The 20798-nt window shown below is 37.7% G+C and overlaps 1 protein-coding gene across 4 annotated transcripts in view; it reads left to right on the top strand.

The window, feature by feature from the left end:
- Positions 1 to 301: 301 nt before the first annotated feature.
- Positions 302 to 20798, top strand: part of NCKAP1 (NCK associated protein 1) — a 103400-nt gene continuing 82903 nt past the window's right edge. For 2 of the 4 annotated variants that reach the window (XM_038585048.1, XM_038585047.1), the window contains exons 1-2: positions 302 to 457; positions 15415 to 15525. In XM_038585048.1, coding sequence (XP_038440976.1) covers positions 350 to 457; positions 15415 to 15525 — 219 coding nt within the window. In that variant the 5' untranslated portion in view covers positions 302 to 349. Of the gene's footprint in view, positions 458 to 14350; positions 14369 to 15414; positions 15526 to 20798 lie in introns of all 4 variants that reach the window. The other 2 variants (XM_038585046.1, XM_038585045.1) reach the window with 2 other exon arrangements.

Here is a 20798-nt window from a genome sequence, read left to right as displayed (position 1 = left end):
CCTGGCGGGGGCGCGCGAGCGTCGGATCAGGTGACCGAGCGTCCGTCCGGGGCTGCGGGAAGCGGCCTCGTTCTCAGCCGCCGGAGACGCCGCCGCCGCCGCCACACCTCGCGGAGGAGCCGGGGAGGGCGGCGCGGAGGGCGGCGGGGCGGAGGGCGGCGCGGGCGCGGGCGGAAGGGCGGCGGGCGGCGGGCGGGGGCGGCGGGGGCGCGGGCGCGGGCGGCTGCGGGGCCGGGCCCGAGGCCGGTGTGGGCGCCGGGGTCATGGGCGCGCTGGCCTGAGCCGGAGGCCGCGGCGGGGGACGGGGCGCGAGGCGGCGGCGGCGGCGGCGGCGGCGGGGCCCGGCACCATGTCGCGCGCGGTGCTGCAGCCCAGTCAGCAGAAGCTGGCGGAGAAGCTCACCATCCTCAACGACCGGGGCGTCGGCATGCTGACTCGTCTCTACAACATCAAGAAGGTGCGCGCGGGCCGGCGAGGCGGGGGCGGGGGCGGGGGCGGGGGGCGCGGGGCCGGGCCCGGTCCCGGGCGGCCGCCGAGCGCCGGGGCCTGCGGGCGGGTCCTGCGGGCGGGTCCTGCGGCGGGGCCCGGGGCCGGGGTGACGCCCGCGTCGGCCGTCCGCGCCCCCCCGCGGCCCCCCCGGCGGCCCCCCCAGCGGGGTCCCCGGGGAGGGGGAGGGGCAGGGGCAGGGGGAGCGCGCGGCGGGCGGGGCGGCGGGGCCTGGGAGGGCAGGGGCCGCCCGCGGGGGGGCCGCGAGGGTGGAACCAGTTTTCTTCCGAAATACTTCTGGCCGTGAGTCACTGCAACCGGAATAACCGCCTCCCCTCCCGGCCCGCCCCCCGCCCTCCCCACCTGGTCCGACGCCCCGGGCCCGTCCCCTGCTCGCTGCGGGCGCGGGGCCGAGAGCGCACCCGGTGCGGCCTGCCGTGCCCCCCTCCCCCGCCGCGGCGCAGAGGCCCCGAGGCCCCGAGGCCCCGAGGCCCCGGAGAAGTCTGCAAATGGCTCCGCCGACTGAGCCGGGGCAGGCGGGGCTGCAGCCCGGGCCCGTCCAGGTAGAGCAGACACAGCAAGAGCCCTCCCTCCCGGTGAAGGCAGAGCCGGTCGGTGCACCCGAGGCCTCGGTCAGGAGGGAAATGAGGGGGATTTGTGGGCACGGCCGACCCCCCCGAGTCTCCAGTGTCGGCCTTTCCGTGTATGACGAGCGTCCCCTGGGGCTGGACGACCCTGGGACCCCAGCGTGGGCCCTCGGGGCTGCTGCTGCGGCTGCGGACACGGTTCAGAAATGCAAACAGTGAGGTTCGAGCACAAAAGTAATTCGCTGCAGCCGTTTGCTGAGGATCCTGGGCGCCCAGGGAGGACGGTGCGCCTCTAGGTAGGGGCACAGGGTGTGTAAGGATCGCCGCTCCTGTGGCCCAGCGGGCTGCGAGCTCACCTGCGGCCTGAAGAGTCCCTGAAACCGGCCCAGGTTGTCACATGGGGGGGGGGGGGGCAGGAGCGCAGCATCATTACAAAGAAGCCCTCTGCATTGACCGGACAGCCTCGGCCACACGCTTGTGCACTTGCAAAGAACTTGATTTTCCTAACTCAGGGGTTGACCTGAGCTTTCTGGCCAGATTATTATGCTTCTTGACAGACTCTGAAACTGGTTCCTCTATGAGCTTTGTCCAAAAAGACGAGCAAGGCAAACAGTACTGAAAATTACTAGACCTGTGGTATTGTGGTTAGAGGAAATGGTTATGATGGTTTTCAGAAGAGGAAGTGAGAGTAACATCAAAAGTGATTTGGGTGTTTGGACGACCTACCTTTCGAAGCGCGCCTTGAAACACGTTTATGACGTAAAATACAACCAGACTTTACCTACTCCACCCTCATATAAATTATACAGAAGATTAAACCAAGTTTTAAGCGTTTCAACTCGTATTATTTCAGTTCACTGCCTCAGAAGCATATTTTTTCACTTCCTGTTTGTTGAGGAACTTCAGGCTCTTATATCACTGAGCTGCTGAAATTTAAAATGGATCGAACCCCAAGGGTGACATCCTAGGGTCAAATATTTTGAGTTACTGGAATGTGTTTCAGCCCTTAACACACATTTAGAGTTTATTGAGAAATGTTTTGTCTCCCCTGCCTGATTGTGAGTTCCCTCTGGGCAGGGAGAGTGCTACTCATTTTTGAATTACTCGTGCTCAGGCCCTTACCTGGTCTACGGAGTCTTGAGTCAAGTCTTGTTGAAAAGGATGAATACACCGTATGTCTTAGGTTATACGTATATGTTTAGCATATGAGCGTATGATCTTTATCTAGTTTAAATAATACCTTTGGGTTTGCTCTCCTTGTGTAATTTTGCATACAAATGCATCAGATAGGTTTAGAATATTTTAGCCTGTAGAGTTGTCTGTAAGACTGGCACATCTTCCTGGCTGACTAGGGATTGAAACATTTGTTCAGAAATCTTGCCAAAAAAAGTGAGTAAGATTCGTTCACCATGTGTTTGTAAGGTTCATGCCGCCTGCATTTTTTATGACAGTATAAGCTACATAATCTTTTAGATCTCAATCTCATAGAGTCCTCAAAAAAACACAAACCAAACCCTTCCACTACACAATACACGTCTACCAATCAGTTGTTACGTTTTTATTAATGCATGTGTGCATCACATTGCCTGTCAGGTCCAGTTGCTCTGTTTCTATTGGGAGTCTGCATGGAAATATTTTAGTGAGCATACACAATGAAAATATTTAAATGACCTGAGTAAGATAGCTTCATACTGTGATCAAAAATAATGTGCTTTAATGCTTGTCATAGGAAGGTAACATGGTTGTTGAAAATGTTTTGCTTTTTTAAAGAAAATTTCATCAGCTGAAAATATTTTTGAGGTCTTAATATGTACAGATTATGGAAAATTTAGCAAGATCGTAGACACTTCAGGGATGTGAGAACACATGAAGGAGTATTTTAGAGAAAAGACAGGAAGGTGGTAGGTAGTTTTACATTTAAGTTTATTTGTTTCTTGGTTTCTTACAAATTCTGTTTTTTTTTTTATTGAAAATATGTCTTTTTCCAGACCTGATAATGCTACTCACTTCTATCTTGATTTTTAACATTTTCCAGACTACTTTTATATCTTTTACCGTGGCATGGTAGGCAGTGTGGTTGTGGAAGTGGAGTACTAGGCCAGGTTTGGGGGGACCTGCCTCCCAGTCTTGAGTCTGTCGCTGAGAGTTCTTTAACATTGGGAGATGTCTTGACTTCCCTGAACTCCATTTTTTCCTCATCTGTAAAATGGGAAAGTTAACTGTTTAAAAAAAATGCTAAAGTCCATTCCAGCTCTGATTATCTTATCTCTAGAAGTGATAGCCCATTTTAAACAGTGCCTAGGCTCAGGCTAGTTTTCTGTAATACACAGATGGCAGTACCTTCTCTGCCTACCTCACAGGATCCCGCATGAATATAAAAGTGAACACAGTTCAGAGCTTCAGTGAACGTGAGATAGTATTTATTTAGGAGTCTCAGCGACTATTTTTGGGCAACATTTGTTTCTCTGAAATTTTACTGCTATTTGCAAACACATTCCCAAATACCAAAACATTTTAGCTGAGTTCAGAAAATACTTGTTTTGGTTTTTTTTTGTCTTTCTTTTCCTACCTGTCACCAACCTGAACTTGATGGTTCTGTACCGCAGAGGTCTCTGGTAATAGTTGCATAATTTTTCTTGCTACATTATTCCCTTAATTCTAAGGGACAGAAAAGAAGAGCCACCCAACTGTTGCAGACTTTTTTTGAATGGCGTGTGTTTGCAGATTTCGATGCACTTCCACTTGTTTTTAAAAAAATTCCTCAAAAAAAAAAATTTCTCTTATTAGTGACTATTTTTCTTTTTTTTTTTTTCCGTAGTTTTTCCCCCGTGATTTTGGATATGTTTATTTTATGAGGAAAAAAATGAATTAAAATAGCAGTGTAAAAAATTGAAAGTATTTGGCTGGTATCTGCTTATTTAATGGAGAAAAAAAGGATGTGTGTGAAGGGTGTAGTGCAAGGTAAAGGGAGGGGGAGCCACCTTTAGCTTTCTCTTTCAGTGTTAACCTTTCTTTTCATTTAGGGTATTTTCTCTGTTCCTCAATCAGGAGCAGAAACATGCTCCAAAGATTGGCTTGTAGCAAATTGTAAACTAATAAGTATTATTAGTATGAGATTTTTTTTCTCATCATTATGGGGTTTCATTATTAAGAGCCTTAAACATGTTAAGGAAACATACACCTCTTCATAAATCTGAATTAAATAGTATATATTATTTTTTTTTAAACAGATCCTATCATGTCTATTTGTAATTTTATTTTTCAGGAAAGCTACTCATAAAAATAAGGATTTGATAATCTTTTTTCTTGTTACGTTGGATGGTAGGCTGAGGAGATAAAGGTCACTGAAAAATACTTAGGAAAAAAAAATTTTTTTTTTCAAGTGGCAATGATAGATTGTCCCTTATGGACTTGTTAAATAACTTAATATTAAGCTTTTTTAACTAATACAAAAGGAATATATGTTTATTATCAGCAACTCAAACATAAGAGCATTGTGTCACTTCAGAAATTCTTTGCCTCCCCTTCTCCCATTTTTAAAAATAAGCCTATATACTTACATCCTTTTCTGTACAAATGCTAACATATGTGCATGCATATTTTATTATATTTTGATTAAATTAGACTCTTCACAAAAATAAAATTGAAGCAGCATGGTGCAGTTTGCATATCAATGAAATTAGGGTCCTTAATATATTGCTTGTGTACTTAGACTAGTAAGAAAATTATAAAAGAATGCACATACTTAACTATCTGTATCCAATATGTAAAAAATGAGGGAGCTCAGATGAAAATTATGTCAGTGTCAAAAGTTCCCGTCCTTACTGGTTGGGATGATTGAAAGATCTATTCCATATTCTTGTTTGATAGTATAGGAATGTTCACATTAACTTAAGTTCCAGCAGTAATTTTGAGTCAGCTCCAGTAGTTGCACATTTTAAATGTTACTAGAACTAAATAATTTCATCTCTTTATTGCCCAATAAAAATGTGTAATGAAATTAACACTTGCTGCCATTTATTGAGGCTGTACTGTATACTCTGTATTTTTTTTTTTTTTTGTCTTTAGGTCTGTGATACATATACTTATTAATTAATAAAACAGTTGAAAAAAAGTTGAATTTGGAGAGGTTAAATAACTTACCCAAGATATTTATTGTATCCTTTCTTTTTTTTTTTTTTTTAAACTTTATGTTTAGTAACCTACAACCAGTATGGGACTCTAATTCATGACTCTCAGATCAAGAGTCACATGTTGCTCTGACTGAGTTGGCCAGATGCCCCCTGCCCAATTCTTATTCTAGAAAATAATAAGAATTTAGATTGACACCTTTTTTTATTGACCACTAAAATGGTTTCTAATTTAATTATTTTTGCCATTAGATTTATAGTCATTATTGACATTTTTGTGGGAGATACAATTAGATTTTTTTTTTTTTTAAGATTTTTATTTATGTATTCATGAGAGACACAGGGAGATGCAGAGACACAGGCAGAGGGAGAAGCAGGCTCCATACAGGGAGCCCGATGTGGGACTCGATCCCAGGTCTCCAGGATCATGCCCTGGGCTGAAGGTGGCGCTAAACCACTGAGCCCACCCGGGCTGCCTGAACACATAGTATCCTTAAAGAAACATGTACATAAACATAGTACAGAAACCTTTTTTTTTTTTTTTTTTTTTTTTTACTGGAGATGACTTTTGTATGAACTTTCTGTGGATTTGCATGAAAAGATCATTGAGATCATACTAACCGTGTATCAGAATGATTTTTTTAAATTAATTTGACAGAGGGAGAGAGGCAGGGGGAGAGAGAGAGAGAGCACAAGTAGGGGGAGCAGGGGAGGGATAAGCAGGCTCCCCGCTGAGCAGGGAGCCTGACGTAGGGCTTGGTTCCAGGCCCTTGGGATCATGACCCCAGCCAAAGGCAGATGTTTAACTGAGCCACCCAGGCACCCTGGGTAATTATTTTTTTTTTTTTAGAAAGATTATTTGTGAGAGAGAAAGAGAAAGAGGGAGGCGGAGGGCAGGTGGAGCCCCACGCAGATTTATTTATTTATTTGAGAGAGAGAGAGAGAGAGCGCGTGGGCTCACACAGGTACGGGCAAAGGGAGAGGGAGAGAATCTTAAACTCCCTGCTAAATGAGCCCCACACAGGGTTCTATCCCAGGACCGTGAGATCGTGACCTGAGCTGAAATCAAGAGTGGGGTACTTAACCGACTGAGCTACCCAGGAGCTCCTGAATTTGGGAATTTGAATGTACTTTTTCATTTTAAATCTTACATACAGTTAAATGGTAACATTTTCAGGTTGGGCTCTCTGCTCAGCGGAGCCTGCTTCTTCCTGTCCCTCTGCTCTTCCCCTTTTTTGCACACTCTCTGTCTCAGATAAATCTCTAAAAAAAAAAAAAACAAAAAAAAAACCCCAAAAATTCTGTAACATGAAATATAAGAAATGCAATTAAGAAAGTCAACTGGTAAGTTTGTTTCTTTCTGTCTTGGGCAGAAACTAGTAATTGGTGGTACGTCAGTCAGTCGTATGCTTTTTCTATTCTCAAAATGAGTTTTGTTGTTGTTGGCGGCTTTTTATTATTGCCTTTATCAGTAAATGTAGCAAAATCTTATTTGGATCCTATTAGACATTTGCAAGTAGTATAATTAGACTGGCAGATCCTTTACTTATCTGACAGTGAGGAGACTGGCTCCTCATTTCTTCAAATATTATTCTGCAGTGTCTTAAATAAGTTAACAAACTTCATACGCTCTTAAGTTGCTAATTTTTAAGTAGGGTTGTACATGTGCCAGTTTTAAAGGAATTTCTTGTTTTAAGTAAAAGCCTGTACTGGAAAATAATTTTGTTATTGCATAGTTGATTATTTTAGATACTTGACAGTAATAAAACTGCATTTTTAAAGTGTTTTATAAATCATATGAACTATTCTTTTAGTTAATCTCAAATTTTGAGGGTTTCCTTTTCATTCATTCATTTCCTCTTTTATTGAATGTCTGGGGAGACAAATAAATTAAGATGCAGTCTCCAATGCCAAGAGATTCACATTTTAGTAGGTACAAGAGATTTACAGATACTTACCTAAAATGTATTATGTAAGTGTTCTTATGGGAGTCTTGAGAAGGGTGTTGAAGATTCCATTCTGGGTAAGAAGAGATAGTAACTTTTATGCTTGATTTTGAAGTACTAATAGTTTCAGGGAGGCAGTGACAGGTATAGTCAGTCATTATTTAAGGTGCCAGAACTTTTGTTCAGCAGAATATATAAAGATAGATATATATAAGGTTACAAAATAATGCCCTAGTAATGTCTAATGTCCTTCTTGCTGGCATACAGCCTCTAAACTTCTCTCTCATTTTCCATACTTGCAGTATATTCTATAGCTTGAGAGAGCTTGATTCAAGATAAAGCTCTGATACTATTTTTTTAAGCTTTGGACAAGCTATTTAACTGTTGTTCCCGGTTATAGTTTCTTATAAATTGGGGAGACCAGTTTTAAAAGTTTTTTTTTTTTAAGATTTTGTTTGTTTATTCATGAGAGACAGAGAGAGAGAGTGGGAGGCAGAGGCACAGGCAGAGGGAGAAGCAGGCTCCATGCAGGGAGCCTGACGTGGGACTCGACCCCAGGTCTCCAGGATCAGGCCCTGGGCTGAAGGCGGCACTAAACCGCTGAGCTACCCTGGCTGTCCTTTAAAAGGTTTTTAAAAATACATCTGTATCTTGACCCAAAGTTAGTAAGAAAATGCCCTGGAAGTGATTCTGATATTAAGAACCACTGAAATAAGTCAGATGTAAGTTCTTAATATCTGTTTATTTTTTCTTTCTTATATAGTTCACAATAGTGATGTAACTTTGTTTTGGGGGTAAAACCAAATTTCTGGAATGCTGGGCTTGCACATAGAGTTTATATAGCAGAACCATTTACAGAGTACTTATTTGTTCTCCGTGTCTGTTAGGCTCCAAGCTATATATTTTTGTTTTCTAAGCCATGTTATTCTTCTTGATTTGAATTCTTGAAATCCGAAATTTTTTTTAAAGATTTTACTTATTAATTTGACACAGAGAGCACAAGTAGACAGAGTGGCAGACAGAGGGAGGGAGAAGCAGGCTCTGAGCAGAGAGCCTGACATGGGGCTCCATCCCAGGACCCTGAGGTCATGACCTGAGCTGAAGGCAGATGCTTAACCAACTAAGCCACCCAGGAGCCCCTCGAATTCCTGAAATCTAAAATAGGTATCCAGCTCTCCCAGGTGTGTGGAATACTCTTTAGTTAACCTTATAAGGTTAAGTGAGTTAATTCATTTAAAGTGCTAGTGCAGGCTTAAGAGTAAGAAATGAATATGTTTAGGCTGTTGTTATTAAATCTATTTCTGGGGCTTGAAACAGAGTGGACATTTAATAAGTGTTCATCTTTTTCTCCTGTTAAATACAGCTCAAGGCCACCTTTAGGAAACATTACTTACTTCTTTTTTACTACCTGACATTACAGTTTGATATCTACTTACTGTTAGTACAAAATAAGTATTTGTATTTCAGGAGTGTGTTCTTCAGTAGGTCTTTTTATTTTATTTTTTATTTTTTATTTTTTTCCCTTCTTTTTTTCAGTAGGTCTTTAAAGAGAGCAGCTTATTTTATTTTATTTTTTAAAATATTCATTCATTCATTCATTCATTCATTCATTCATTAAGTACAGTGGAGCCCAACATGGGGCTTGAAGTCATGACCCTGAGATTAAGACCTCAGCTGAGATCAAGAGTCAGACAGATGCACTTAACCCACTAAGCCATCCAGGCACCCCAAGAACAGCTTCTTGAAAACAGTAAAAATGTGGCCATGTATATATAATACTTTAAAAAAACCTATAAAGCACCTTTGTTTTATATTGAGATGTTTCTGTATATTGCAAGCTGAAAAAAAATTTTTTTTTAAAAATTTTATTTATTTCTTCATGAGAGAGAGAAAGAGAGGCAGAGACACAGGCAGAGGAGGAAACAGGCTCCATGCAGGGAGCTTGACGTGGGACTCGATCACAGGTCTCCAGGTTCATGACCTGGGCTGAAGGCGGCGCTAAACCGCTGAGCCGCCGGGGTTGCCCCCTGAAAAGTGTTTAAGAGCAATAGTGACATACACATCTTCTTATGAATTGAATAGTAATTGGTAACTCATTTGAATCATTAAAGTTTTTAATAATGAATTTTGAAATATATAATGCTTTGAAATATTTAAGTTTGTGAAATTCCCAGAACTTGTGCTTTGAGACCAAATACCATAATATATATTTTTAAGTTGGCCATTATTGGCTCTAAGTAACAGTTATTGATACATTTGCATTAACTCAAAAGTATTTCCAATAATTCCAATATACTTGCCTATAAAGCCTCTTAATCTAAATTTTAGCAGTGAGTTGCTTTTTTTCCCACCTACTCAGCTCAAGGGGAAGTTCAAAGCAGATTGGCCAAAATGTAGGTGATACACAAGAAAACAAAACAATTAGAGACTAAACCACTTAGTTTCTAAAAAACTGCAGTTTTATTACTGCAAGAATTTAAGGCTTGTTTTGCTCTTGATAATTTTCCAATATTTATTGAAAATTTTCATTGTATTACTTTCATCATTTTTAAAATTAGAAAATAAAAGAATGATAGGTAAGTTGTTTCTATAGTTTTTGATTTTAGGTAATGTCTGTTTTCCTTCTAAGCATTAATGACAGTTAATTTCCTTTCAGACTCAATGGAGAATCTTGGTCCTGGTTTGCAAAACCTTTAAAAACTATGATTTTTCTTGTTTACTGAGTAAAAATCAAATTCCTGTTTCTAGCATAAATTGGTCACATTTTACATTTTTCTCTCCTTCCCTGACATATTCAGATAGGGATAGTTTATTTCCTGTATTCTCACAAATAGCATTCTCACTCTGAACTCTGGAATTTTGTTCATATTTTCAATTATGTTATTATATTTAAAAAATTGGTTTGTTCTACAGTATTTTGGCAAAGGAATGTATTTTATTGCTGAGTTAGACTAACAGTTAAAAATGAAACTGATCAAATTAAGCAGATACTTCCTTTTTAAAAATATTTTTATTTTATTTTTATTTTTTAAAAAGATTTTATTTATTTATTCATGAGAGACATAGAGACAGAGGCAGAGACACAGGCAGAGGGAGAAGCAGGCTCCCTGCGGGGGGAGCCCGATGTGGGACCGTGACCCATCCTGGAACCTCAGGATCACGCCCTGAGCCAAAGGCAGCCGCCCAACCGCCCCGCCACCCAGGCGTCCCCAGATACTTCCTTTGATAGTAATTACTCCAATGAAAGTTTTGGGCGGTTGAGGTAATTAAAGAATGGAGATCTTTTGTGTGGTTTTTTTAGTATTTTTTTTACTTTTTTCCCAAGCATATATTTTTAAATAACCATTTTAGTGCTTTGGAATCTTTAAGTACTCACAGCTAAACCTTGAGCAAGTCACTTAATTTTTCTGAAGCTCCTTTCCTCTCTGCTGAGAGACACTTTAGATAGTTTCAAAAGCATAGATGTTTTACACACAACAGGTGCCCAGTAAATTTTCTTTTTATTCCCCACTCTTTGTTTTTTTTTTTTTTCCTTGATTGTTGCTTAACCTGTTATGAATAGATAGAAGACTATTTCTATATTTGATTTTTGTTAACATGATAAGTTTTTGAAAAAGTACATAGCATTGACTGTGTAAGGTTAGTCTGTGGGATGTAATCTGACGTTGTTACAGCCTGAGGAAAGGACTTGGGAAGGGGTTTTTTGGTGTTAGATCGGCAGAAAAATTAGTTTTAAAGTCATACTAAAGTTTGGTCTTAAAGTTTTTAGTCAAAGATCTTTATTTTGTGGCCTGAATAAAATATATTGCGGTTTTCTAAAACATTTTTATTCTTTATTTTTGATAGTAATATTATATTTATGTTTCATGAAGAAAATGAACTTGGAGATGTTGATTGATAATTAATACTGAGCTAATACTGAAGTCAAATGGAAAATCTTACTTTAATAATTGGGAACTCACTATAAATATCCATGTATTTTTGAGAAGTTTTATTTTAAAAAGTAGAAGATGATTACTTAGAACTTAGTACTTAGGTATCAGTCACTGGAATAAGCACTTTATGTACATTTTGTCTTAAAAATCTGAGCAGTTTACCCAGTGAAGCAGGTAGTATTAGTGCCCTTAAGTTTATGGCTTAGAGAATTGAGGTTCAGAGATTAAACAGCTTGCCAGGAAGTCATATGGGCTGTGCTCCTTGACTCAGAGACAGATTTTTTAATTATTATATTTAAACATTCCCTTTAACACGAGTACAATTTTATCTTCTACATTAAATAGTTCTAACTTTGTTGAATTTAAAGATAAATAGAATATTCATAGAAAATAAAGTTCTAATTGTGAGAACTGGAAATTTAAGTACATAGATATTTAAATTTCCTTTAGATCTTCTGGAATTTTAAATTGGAATTTTAAATTACAATATTTTAGGCAATATGAAAGCTTGCTGAGTCAAGATAAAGTCACATACACGGTTTTGAGGTTGTGGGTTTTTTTTTTTTAAGTTCTGTGGTTCAGATATGGTTTCCTTTTTGTCTAGGAAAAGTAGCTGTTTTAACCACTCATGCAAAAAAACTTTTGTTTTTTGATAGGACCATAAGGTTCAGTTATTTAGATGCAATTTTGCCCTGTACTCACTTTTTCTTTTTCTTTTTTGGTATGGGAGAGATAGAAGTATTCAAAAGTTTTGTTTGATTGAATTAGTAACTTGTTAAACCTTTGGTTCAGTCTTTGTGGTAAGCCTTTCTGATATATATCAGTCTAAAATTTATTAATCACCATTGTATGTGTTTTCTTAAATGTGGTACTTCAAAGGGTGATATTTTTGAGAGTGAAAGATTAATTTTGTGTAATTTTGTAGTTGTATTAGGATGAAGTAGAGTTTCAGGTGTACAACTGCAGGCATTGTTTTTGAAATCTAGGTTATTTTATGATTTCTTTGTCCTCTGTGTCCTGAGAATGCTTTCAGTTAGGGTAGAGAAGAATAATTTTTATAAACTGAGACATCTGGCTAGTTGCAATTTTGCTATACTACTTTGGTATGGTAAGAAACCCATTTTAACTGAATTACTAAAAGTATGGCTTTTTGTCAGATTTTAATTACTTAGACATGAGTTTTTTTTGGCCTGAGTGTTCCCTATACAGTATCACTGTTGGTATTAAGTAAATAAATCAAGCAGATTGATTTCAGAAAAAAAAAAACAACAAAAAAAATAGGGTCTAGTTCTGTATAGTATCTATGAGCCTCGTGTAGTTTATTGGCATATTGGAGTGCTCATGGTATTCAAGATATTTGTGTAAACTGCATGCACACATGTGTGCACACACGTAATCGGCCTAAAAACTTTTTAGGGTAAATTGCAATTATTATTAACCTATTTAGCAGATGGAAAAGTTGAGGCACAGAGAAGTAAAATCACGTGCCTATGGTTCTGCAACTAAGAATTGATGGAGTTAGAATATGAACCTGGACAGTCTTAGGACTCATGTTCTTAACTACCAGGCTAAACCCTTTCTGTAAGTACAACATATTTGGCATTCAGACTTAGGACAAATGAAGGAAATGTGCGATTGGAAGAGGGAATTTTAGTCATTATCGTTAGTTCTGTATATTATGAGAAAGACGATTTTGCAGTTATATTCTTATGAGACTTTTACTTGGGTAATTATAATTTTTGAGGCGGTTTTTGGCAACAGCAAACATTTTTAGAGCATCTTAGAGCACTTACCTGTTAGTCCTGCTAAGTACCGTACATGGTTTATCTGTCTCTTTTCTAATCCTCATAATGACCCTAGGAGGTAAGTACTAATTTCCCCATTTAAACACGAAGAAACAGAGTAGGAGGTATTTTGTAATATATTCAAGGTCCTATGGATCGTTAAGTGGTGAAGATTGAAACTCAGTAAGTCTTATTCTAGAATGTGTCTCCTGCCTCCTGGGATAGGATGTTTAGGTATGGCTCATTGAGCAGTGTGGAAAAAGGTAAATCAATTCCAAGGGAAAATTAAACAACCATTTATTTTTCCATTGAAATGAAATTGGATTCTTTTTGTTTTCAGTGTAAGAAGGAAGAGTTCCTTACGTACATACATGCATGTATGTGTATGAGAATACATAAGTTAGTTTGTAGATATTTGATTAAATTCTCATACAGTATAATTTGTGATCATGGGAAATGCATATGGTAACCTGATGTATTTTCATTATTCTAAAATCACTGATATTGTTGGAATGGAAAGCTAAATTTTAAAATACTAGAATATGGAAGATAAAACATACCATTAAAAAACCGAGTATAATTCGGAATCACGTTAGGATTCTGGACCACCTCAGGCGTATTTAGGGAACTTGATTTTCATTGTATTACATCGGTGTAAGGAAATGCTAATCTGTAGGTATTTCTATTTGGACAAACTCTTAGTATGTGGTTCTTAGTTATTCTCTTATATAGTATAATATTTTTGGGGAAGTGGATTAATTGGCAAATGAATTTATAAGAAATAATATTTTAAATGAACGATGGTCTGCTCTGAGGAAAAGTCAGATACAGTTAGTATTTATGATGTTGAAATGAAATTTGCAAAGCTGCCTTGTGTCACTCTGGTTAAGGATTATGAAATTCTAAGTTTCTTGAGTTAATTTTGTTTTATCTACTTATGTTTCAGAATTAGGAGAATTCTTACTGCATTCCTATTTCCGTTTGGAAAATACAGGAATGTTTGCATTGATTTTTATACTTTGAGTTGGAAGGGAGTTAGGTGAAATTCGAAAAGTAGTTACAATTTGAGCTGAAGTAAAAGAGTCATCCAATAACGATTTATTTTTATTCTTGGCTACCGTTTCTTTTTAAGGTATGTAAAATTTCACTGACGGTTTTGCTCCTACTTTTATAGCTGCATGTAGTCTTCATTTTTTTTCTTCTAGTATTATTTTAAGTTTATTTAGAAAGAGCACCAAGAAACTTACATGGTTGTACACTTACACAATAGTATTTAAATATATATATGAATAATATAAACTCTATAAAATCTATTGTATACTAAACTCGCTACTTAGAATACCTTTAGAGTTGTAGCACCATATAGTTGTTTTGTTATTCATAGTCTGCAGTGCATAAAGTTCTCTACTGAAACGTATGTCATAGTTTGACAATCATTGTTTACACGTAATTTTCTCTCTTTTTATTACAATGCTTCCCCAGCAAGGACAAGTTTGGAAGGTTTGCAAAGCTTTTCACCTTCCCTCTGCCCGCTTGCCCGCTTTCAGATCAGTTTCATGTTTCATAACTTCTCTTTCTGCAATTCACAACATAGCCATAGTAAACAATGAAAGAAACATTAAATTGCAATACGGTGTTTCCTCACACGAAGTAGAGATATATAAGGGAGAGACGAAACTTTGCAAAGGACACACTTAAAAAAAATGCAATGAGAAGTTAAATAGCAGTGCTACAATTTTAGTAATTCCCTAAGAAATAACATCTCACTAGCACGCAGTTAATTAAATGTCACATTACAAAATGCTGAATAGTATTGATTATATTTGGTAGTGCTAATAGTTTAGGTAAAAAGTTCTTTCTAATACAGTTTACTACAGAGAACGCTGGCTGTACGGCTGATGTGGTCAAAATGTAAACATTCCCATTCATTCTGTGCTTACGAGACGAGACGTAGGACAGATGCAGATTCATTGTTTTAAGTGCTGCTGGTATGATGGAAAGATAGTGCTGTAACTCAGATGTTCAGAGGAACAGGCAATACACTTTAGTACTATAAAGACAATTTTAGCAGCTTCCAGTTCTTTTGAACTAGGGCTCTTGTATTAAAATGTTTAAAGTGAATGAGGAAGACATTCTGGAAAAGACATTTAAACATAAGCTTTTATTTTATAACACTTAGAAACATTTCCAGTACTCTTCTGAATATTTAATTTTGTAATATTTTATTAGCTTCAGATGAATACAATCCTACCTCAAACCAAGACTTTTATTTTCTTTTTCTTTTTTTTTAGGTTTGAGCTTTTTCCTTCACTGCTGTTCTGCGCTAACTGCTTTGAAACTTTCCATGCATTTTTTTCAGTAGAAGAACATCTCTGTACTGTCTCCCATTGCATATTTCAGCTGTGACAATCCCTGCACTTTGCCTATTCATTTTATCACCTGCTCACCAAAAACAATAAATATCTTTAATTTCTGATTACAGATTTGCTATTACTTGGTTTTAGAACAAGGATGCATTTCACCTTTTTATTACTGTTGTTTTATAGGCATGTGGAGATCCCAAGGCAAAACCATCCTACCTTATTGACAAAAACCTGGAATCTGCTGTGAAATTCATAGTCAGAAAGTTCCCTGCTGTAGAAACTCGCAACAACAATGTGAGTCATAGAAATTTTCGTATTACTTGATTTTTGCCATGTGTGAGAGAAAGTAATGGTTAGTGTAATACTTGAAGTAGTTGTTATTTGTCTAATTCTTTATATTTTGGTATGCCATTTATGTACGTTGATTAAGGGCTTTTTGGGACAATATTTTTATCTCTGAAACTGGAAAAAAAAAGACTCTGAATCATTTTATTATAGAAAAAATAAAATCTTAATTTCTTACACACTTCTTCCCTTTCAAGTTGCAACAGAAAGTAAGGTAATATGTATATATATTCCAGATATTTGCATGACTAGTTGGGGAGTTTTTCTTTATGGTAATAAACCTTATTTTGAGGTAAGTGAATGTCTTCATAGAACTTGTATTGTTTTTAGAAATTAGCTGTGTTTATTCTAAAATATATTTGTTTAGTATTTTTACAATTGAGAAAACTTTCTGAAAAGTATGTAGCAAGGTAATACTGTTGGACCTTTATTTTTCCATATTTTTTCAGATGGGATACTTTTTCATAATATATAAAATACAGTCATATTCACAGTTTTCCTGATAGGTTTACATAATCTTTTGGTAGTTCTTTATGATAATTTCTACATTTAACTAATTTTAGAAAATTGGAGTTAATTTTTATCTCACTCTGGTCTTTTCATATGAATTTTATTGACTTGGAATCTTTCTGCATGTCTTCTTTTAAATTTTTTCTGTTTGTAGTCTCATGTTACAATCTTTGTTCTCTTTTTATGTACAAACTTAGTCTAGAAATTTCCTCATATATATGGTCTCCCTATTCCTAAGAAACTGTTTAAAAAATATTTTGTCATCTTTTGGTTTCCTCAAATCACGTGTATTTATTGAAGATTCATATTTAACCTATGGATATCATCTTTACTTGAAAATATTTTAATGTAGGAAGAAAACACTAGTCAGAATTTATAAAGTCTGGTAAAGTGCTTTTTAAAGAACTAGAAAGTCTGTGATTCTTATAAGTACAAGTTAATAGAAGTCTCCCTTTGTTAGAAGATTGTGTTTTATAATTGGTATATTAATGTATCACAATTAGTTCCTGATTACAAATGGGTGATTCAAAGTATGCACTTCTTAAGAATACCATTATTTGTGTGGAGAATTCTTTTTTCGTTGTTGACACTTCTTTTTCTCCGGGCTCATAAAATCTCTGTGATATGAGCTCTTCCGAGAGTCATTTAAATTTAGTGTGTGTGTGTGTGTGTGTGTAAATTTCCATATAAAAATAACCATAGTTCCTAAATCTGAGGTCTTTTTTTAGAAAATTAATAAGATACAATTAAATACATATTCACTGTTTTTATAACAGTAACTTTTTTTGTTAAAGAGTAAATTAAGAATCTTTGCTCTTCCTGATTTGCAGGGCAAACTTTATAATGCCTCTGTTTTTTGCTTTTTAATAGTTTTACTTCCCTTCTCAACTTCTGTAGTATAAAACTGATTTTTTTTTTTTAAGTAACAGTTTTATTAAGGTATAATTCACATATATCCAGTTTACCCACTTAAAGTGGGTTCAGCGGGTCTATAGTACATCCACGGAGTTATGCATCCAGTACCACAATCAATTTTAGAACCCTTTTGTCACCCCAGAAACCCCACACCTGTTAGCATTCACTTTTGTCAATCTCCCATCCCTAGGCAAACACTAATCTTTCTTACTGTATGCCTGTTGTGGAGATTTTATATAAATAGAATCATATAACATGTGGTCTTTTGTGACTGGCTTCTTTACATTTTGCATAATGTTTTTAGGTTTATCCAGGTTGTAGCATAGATCAGTACTTCATTTCTTTTTGTTGCCAAAAAATACTCCATTGTTCAGATACACCATTTTATTTATTCATCAATTGATAGATGTTTGAGTTGTTTCTACTTTTTTTTTTTACAATTATGATTAATGCTATTGTGAACATATGTGTAAAAGTTGTGTGAACTTATGTTTTCATTTCTCTCGGATATGTATCCTTAGATGTGGAATTAGTCATGTGGTGATTTTTTGTTTGACCTATAAAATCAATTATATGGTATTGTTGAATATTAGGCTGCTTGTGGAATTGACTCTGGTGTTTTGTTTGCAAAGCCTGACTTTTGTCTTAGAACCTTTGCATCTATTCTGTGATGCTGTTCTTTTGTATTTTGCCAACTGAGGTACTATGTATTGGGTGCTTAGGAAGGTTTTTTTTTTTTTTTTTTTTAAAGATTTATTTATACATTGAGATTTATTTATACATGTATTTATTTATACATTTATACAATACATTCTCTCATTGAGAGAGAGAGAGAGAGAGAGGGAGAAGCAGGCTCCATGCAGAGAGCCCGACATGGGACTCAATCCCAGGTCTCCAGGATCACTCCCCGGGCTGCAGGCAGCGCTAAACCGCTGCACCACTAGGGCTGCCTGCTTAGGAAGTTTTGTGATCTCAGTTTTGATCTGAGCCTGCTAAAATCCTGGTGAGAGGTTCCTGGCAAACTTGGGTTACGAAATGAGAAATGAGTTCTGTTTTGTTTTCGTTTAATTTCATAGAAATATTTAATGGAGGTTTAAGGACTGGGAATGGTAGTAGCATCTGGGAATGATAGATACTCGTAGACTTCTGGCTGTTAGGTACACTGAAGATACAGTATTGATATCATGGTCGGGGGTTTTTTTCCCTTGTTATTTGGGTCATTGAGTCATAGTATAAATATGTGCCCCAGAGCGTATTTATCTCCCTTTATCTCAGGGAGAATTACTGGTTAGCATCGTTTCTATTTTGATTCAGATAAGCACCACAGTTTCATAAAAGGCCATTATAAATTGTTTTGATGAAAATTAAGCACAAATTTATTTTGAAGTTTCCATGATTAGAGTCGTGTGAAAAAGCTACCTATGTGCTCACAGATGGATGATTATCTTACACTCTAAGAAAGGAGGGCGCTGCTGACAGATCTAGCCGGATTGGTGCCTAACATAGCTTTAACAATGATGCTGTTGGGTTCTGTTGAGTCAGTTTTACTGTCTTGCTCAGGCCCCTTTGTAACTAGGTAGAAACTTTTATACTCAATTTTGGGTTTAGGGAAAGTCTGGATCAAAGAATTTTTTTTTTTTTTTTCTGAGTCATGATGTTGAACAAGATGCCCTGTAGGCTTCAAAGCAGGCTGATTAAATTAATATATAATATAGAATATTATGTAATAATTTTTAAAATATTACATAACAAATTAAGTAGTTTATAGCATCATTTACAGAAAGACAAAGTAACTCTAATGTAAGACATAGCTTTAGAATCTGGTTTTATTTTTATTTATTTTTTAAAGATTTTATTTATTTGAGAGAGAGAGAGTGTGTGCACACACACACATGCATGAACAGGGGAAGGGGCGGAGGGAGAGGGAGAAGCAGACTTCTCGCTGAGCAGGGAGCCCAACGCGGGGCTCCATCCCAGGATCCTGGGATCATGACCTGAGCCAAAGGCACATGCTTAATTGACTGAACCACCCAGGTGCCCCTAGAATCTCTTTAAACATCATTTTATTCAACTGAATAAAAGTGATACCAGTTTATAATTATACCAGCACTTACTGAGTGTCTAATATGTGTCAGGCTATGTAGTTTAATAGAGTTCATAGATTTTCTTATTTAATTTAATTAATTTATTATTTATTTATTTTTAAAGATTTTATTTATTCATGAGACACAGAGAGAGGCAGAGACACAGGCAGAGGGACAAGCAGGCTCTCTGTAGGGAGCCCCATGTAGGACTCCATCGTAGGACCCCGGGATCACGACCTAAGCTGAAGGCAGATGCTCAACCAGGCATCCCTTATTTAATTTTAAATTAAGGAAAGCATGTGTGAGCTGATTGTCTAATTTATCTATAACATGATATCTTCTAGTATTTTGAATATGTGACTGCCAGATGGGTGCATAATTTGTCTCCTGTAGGTTTCTTATGAGCATATAGAGGGAATCTGTTATTTTCCTGGATAAAAAGAAAATAGTAGAAATTTCTTATTTTATTAACAGGTAAAAATTGTTTTGTCCAGGAAATTCTAAGGGGCATTTTAAGGAAATGTTTGGGTGTATGTATGTTAAAACGTTTCTTCTGAAATATTTTTCCTAAAATATTTTAAACTTAATTTCCTGCTTGTTCCTGTGTTGTATTTCCATCCAAAAGCTAATTTGTATTTTTTAAATATTTTATTTATTTATTTTACAGAGAGAGAGAGAGAGAGTCCGAGATCACAAGTGGGGGGAATGGCAGAGGGAAAGGGAGAAGCAAGAGTGCCCAATGTGGGGCTTGATCCCAGGACCCTAGGATCATGACCTGAGCCAAAGGCAGATGCTTGACCTGACTGAGCCACCCGAGCGCCCTAATTTGTGTTTTTTAAAACAGTAAAGTTATCTGACACAGAGGTGTTATTATAAGATTTGTCTATTTACTGTACATTTCAGTATAAAATTTTGGATTTAATTCCCAAATTAATGGTAAAGTGATATAAATTACTGCCCTGTATATGTTGGATTAGGTCTTAACTCCCTAAGAATGAAGGCATTGTTGGTGAGGAGAGTGCTATTAACAATCTTACAGGGATTCTGAAGTGAGATATAGGCCATTATTGAAATAATTTGAGGGGCACCTGGGTGGTTCAGTTGATTGAAGTGTCTGCCTTTGGCTCAGGTCATGATCCTGGAGTCCTGGGATCCAGGCTCGCATCAGCTCCCTGCTCAGGGAGGAGTCTCCTTCTCCCTCTCCCTCTGCTACTCCCCCTGCTTGTGCTCTCTTTCTTTCTCAAATTTAAAAAAGAATTTTTTTTTTTAAATACAATTTGAAAATTAAGTTTTCAAACTTCTAGGAATACTTTTTTGTAGATGTTAGTTATCTCCGCTCTTAAGGAACACGGTATTATAGGATACCTTGTAATAAATTTAAGTAGCTTATAGCATCATTTACAGAAAGACAAAATAAAGCAACTCTAATGTTGGTTGTGAGACATAGCTTTGGAATCTATTTCTATTTTTTTATTATTTATTTTTAAAAGATTTTAAGAGAGTGAGTGCGTGTGCACACACATGAACAGGGGAAGGGGCAGAGGGAGAGGGAGAAGCAGCCTCCTCCCTGAGCAGGGAGCCAGATGTGGGGCTCCATCCCAGGACTCTGGGATCATCCCTTAGCCAAAGGCACATGCTCAACCGATTGAAATACCCAGGTGCCCCTAGAATGTGTTTTTAAACACCGTTTTATCCCTAGTGCTGAGTACGTAA

This window comes from Canis lupus, chromosome 36, assembly GCF_011100685.1.
Source record: "Canis lupus familiaris isolate Mischka breed German Shepherd chromosome 36, alternate assembly UU_Cfam_GSD_1.0, whole genome shotgun sequence".
Lineage (NCBI taxonomy): Eukaryota > Metazoa > Chordata > Mammalia > Carnivora > Canidae > Canis > Canis lupus.
This window is presented reverse-complemented; position numbering and strand designations above follow the sequence as displayed.